The sequence below is a fragment of the Pan paniscus genome, chromosome Y (assembly GCF_029289425.2).
Source record: "Pan paniscus chromosome Y, NHGRI_mPanPan1-v2.0_pri, whole genome shotgun sequence".
Taxonomy (NCBI): Eukaryota; Metazoa; Chordata; class Mammalia; order Primates; family Hominidae; genus Pan; species Pan paniscus.
This window is the reverse complement of record NC_073273.2, coordinates 23,221,503-23,225,202: the sequence shown is the minus strand read 5'-3', so window position 1 is coordinate 23,225,202 and position 3,700 is coordinate 23,221,503. Positions and strand designations below refer to the sequence as shown.

Below are 3,700 nucleotides of genomic sequence, written 5' to 3'. Positions count from 1 at the left end.
CACCTTACATGCCCATTTCTTCTCACGTTGATGTTTCAGAAGTCCTGAGAGGCTGATTGTCCCAGAAAAGGATTATGCATTCACCTTTAAAAGAACATGTGGATTCAACACGAAAGCCAACTTTAAGATTTCCATCATCCTGTGCTTATCTATTGTGTATGATGATACTCAAAATGAAGGATTTTGGAGGTCCCAGCAAACTGGGACCTGGAAACCCAGTAACCCCATTCCTTGAACTATCTCTGCTTCCATAGGATGAAGTCAGCCTCCAACTAAGCTGTCTTTTGCTTTTACCTCCCCCACTCTGTCCTGTAGGAAGAATCCCAACACATCCCACACCCATTCACTCTACAACTTTAGAGGCCCAGCTCCAACGCAGACTGGTAATTTCCATGAAGAGAATAAAGCACGTGGATGGATCAATTCATTAGCACACCCGAATAAAGTGGATAAACATACACACACACACAAACACAAAGACACACTCACACACACACACAGACACAGAGTCACACATCCTTGAGAATGTTTATTTTTCATTCCATACAATCCAAATTTACCCCCTCTTCCTGATTTCTGGTGACTCGACCTCTTTTTCCTTTAGTTCCTGTGCATAAGACCATGCTGAGTACTGCCGTCCTGCATACTGTTGTAACTTTTTAGGAGTTCTGCTGTATTAGGTAAAATCTGATGCTCCATCATATTCAACTCAACAACTGGGAGTCCCCTAGAGAAACACAAACTCACGTTAAAACGCATTTTCTCTGAGCCATACTTGGAAATGTTTCAATTGTGGGGCCCGCTGAGAAAAGGATATCCCTTCCCCATTTGTGATCCCTTAAACTTCCTCCTACCACGTGTTACAAACTGTTCTGCGCAATCCCTGCCCCATTCCCAGTATTGTCTGTGAGGGGAGTCAGCTAACAAGATGCACTGTACCCTAAAAGCACACAGAAGTCTGATGGGGCAACAGCTTAAGGAAATCCATCAATCTAAACAGTCCTTTGTGGTTTGGGGCAAGGATGATCAGGACGCACATTCAGGGAGCCCAATCTTATGGGGTTGGTAGGATGACTGCCGGAGGGGTTCACAGCCATGGAATCAAGTGCCACAGACTGAACTGAATGATTTTCAGCTTTACTCCTCATTGATTCTGGAAATGGACGATTCTTCACTGGGCTTAAGACTCCACAGCTATCACCTGCTTTGCGTGAAGTCTCTAATGTGCCTTTTCAGCCCAATGCCATGAACGTCCTGGATTCTGTCACTCTCTGTCTTCCTCTCAAGGAATTTCTACATGTACCAAAGGAGCCTCAATTTCTACATTTCTGAAATGAGCACCCAGGCTCCCTGAATAGGCAGGTGCATCAACCCCCTTATACTAGGCATCAAACAGCTCCAGTCCCAACTAACGGCTCACCTGACGTCTCTGTTCCCTCTTCAGGTGGCTTCATCCTCTTGTAGTATTGCAGGGGATTGCGCCACAGGTCCTTACATAGGATCTGTCAGGGGACTCAATCGGGAAAGGCCTCATCAGGGCTCAGAAAGGTGACCCAAGCAGCTGGGAACACACGGGGTCATTTCTCATGTTTCCCAGTGAGGACTCACCTCAGCAATCTTGTTAGATCCTGCGAAGTTGTGGTCAGAGAACCAGTTGAAGAAGTTAAGGCTGCTGCTGTGGTGTCTGCGGCGATAGGCCTCCACTTCATAATACGGATACCACTCAATTGGAGTGGAACGAGAAGCCCTGTATTCTACAGAGACAGGAGTTTTTGTGGGAAGGGGGCTGGATCACGTCGGCAATGATCCACCCGCCATCTTCCTTCCACTACCCATCCTGGGAGCCACCTGTCACCTGTGATGTTCACCAGATATTCCTTGGTAATCACTTCATTCTGGAAGTAGGGGTTACTCCGAAAGAACAACATGATCTTGCAGAGATGAACAGGATGCTTCTCTTCTTCCACCTGTCAGGACAAGGTGGAGAAAGCTTAAATACGTTTTCGGGTGAGGTGCTCACTCTTGCTTACAGGAATGAATTATTTCCCTTACCCTCCCCCGCTAAACCCTCTCGCCTCAGTCTTCCTGGCCTCACCTCCAGGCTGACCATGTAGCTCAGCATGTCTTCATCTTCGTCAGTGATCAGGGCTGACATCTGGGGGTGGTTTGCAATCTGATTTAGGTCAAAGAGACTTTATACACGATGGAAGGGAAAGCGACGAGCAACAGGGAAGAAGGCCTAAGAGCACCCAGAGGCTGGGGTAGGGGATTTCTCAGATCTGCTTCCATGTATGATCTCCTTTCACCTCCCCCTCCCCGTAAACTAAGGCCTCCTGTGTTCACAGAGGGTGTATGATTCTGAGGCTGACTGCACTGACATGGGGAGGCGCGATTTGCAGAGACTTGCTGGTGTCTGAGGAGTGGCAGAATCTGCTTAGAGCCGAAGACGCCCAGTCCCAGATCGGACTAGCAAGGGGCAGCAATCACACTCCCTTAAAAATAGCTTGCTTCACCGAAAAACCTCTTCTGGTCTGAACTCGCTTCTGCTCTTCAAAAAGATGCCCCAAACGTCTGCTGCTCGGCATCACCAAGGGTTTCTCTGCCGCTTGCAGGACAATAGTACCCACGCCTGCTGTGGCTTTCCGCAGCCACATTTGTCCGTGGCAACTCCCCTTTGTTCCCCAAAGAGTCACATCGACGCCGAGCTGCCCATCGGTCACTTACACTTCCCCGAGAGCACCTCTCCACTAGAAAGGCCGAAGAAACACTGAGAAGGATACAACATTGGCCCAGAAGCCAGGGACGCTCTGGATGACGGCGCCTCTGCGGTCTAGGTGGGGCTTGCGCCTCCGCTCCATCTTTTCCCGCTGCCGAGAAAAGGCCTTCCTGGCTTGGGCATTAACCGGCTCCAGCTCCACCTGAACGGCCAGCAGCTCCTCCAGTGCAGACTCTGGGGTCATGGGCCCAGGGCCAGGCTGTGCCCGCTGGGCCTCCTCCTGCCGCTCCACGAGGCCCTCCTCCTCCGCCACCACCTCCACCTCCGCCATTATGTCATCCAACAGCAGCACCGCCTCCTCCCCCAAAGCCGCCTGCTCACTCTCCACCCCGGCCGCCCCCTCCTGTACAGCCTCCATCCTGAAGGCGGTGCCCTCCTCGGCACTCGCACGCACCAAGGCCTGTGCTGCCCGACCCACGCCACAGGAACCCTGCCGCAGCCTCTATGGCACCCGGTAGCTCAGCGAGCCCTCAGGGCGCATGCGCCGGGCTTCCAGGCGCCCCCTAAGGGACTGCGCGCGAAGGGCCGAGGGGCCGCACCCAGGCCGACTTCCTCCCGTCGTGGCCAATCAATGGGAGGGCGGTGGGCGTCTCCCTGGGCGGCACAGCCACTGGCGGGCCTGCATCTCCAGCCCCCCACCCCCCGCCTTCCCTGCCCAAGCCTCCTCCGAGAAGCCCTTGGAGCTTGTGCCGGGTAGCTAGGCATCCAGGCACACGCGGGCTGCGTGGCCTTTGGAATTGTGGGCATGGCAGCCCTGTGCCCTGACATCCTCAGGGTGGCAAGCCATGAACATCTCTATGTGTCACGAACACAGGAAACGTCTCTCTTCGTTAGGCAGGCCAGGTAGATGGTACGGAAGTAATACTGCAGATCCAGAGAAAACTCTCTGGTTCCTGGGGCTAGGGCGGCAGGGGTGTCCTGGGG

General features: G+C 52.9%; 1 protein-coding gene across 1 annotated transcript; it reads right to left on the bottom strand.

The window, feature by feature from the left end:
* Positions 1 to 517: 517 nt before the first annotated feature.
* Positions 518 to 3,257, bottom strand: LOC129395748 (testis-specific Y-encoded protein 3-like). Its single transcript, XM_055107176.2, has 6 exons — positions 2,781 to 3,257; positions 2,096 to 2,173; positions 1,856 to 1,967; positions 1,609 to 1,754; positions 1,421 to 1,502; positions 518 to 727 (listed from the first exon to the last, which is right to left on the bottom strand). Exons 1-6 carry the CDS (start codon positions 3,132 to 3,134, stop codon positions 705 to 707), a joined length of 795 nt encoding a protein of 264 aa, XP_054963151.1. The 5' UTR covers positions 3,135 to 3,257; the 3' UTR covers positions 518 to 704.
* Between the last annotated feature and the right edge of the window lie 443 nt (positions 3,258 to 3,700).

Excerpts from the sequence above, each read along its gene's own strand:
- LOC129395748 (XM_055107176.2), bottom strand. The coding sequence starts at position 3,134 with ATGGAGGCTGTACAGGAGGGGGCGGCCGGGGTGGAGAGTGAGCAGGCG. Across the intron at positions 2,174-2,780 it reads CTGGCTTCTGGGCCAATGTT|ATTGCAAACCACCCCCAGAT; the intron begins GTATCCTTCTCA and ends GACCTAAATCAG. Across the intron at positions 1,968-2,095 it reads GCTACATGGTCAGCCTGGAG|GTGGAAGAAGAGAAGCATCC; the intron begins GTGAGGCCAGGA and ends TTGTCCTGACAG.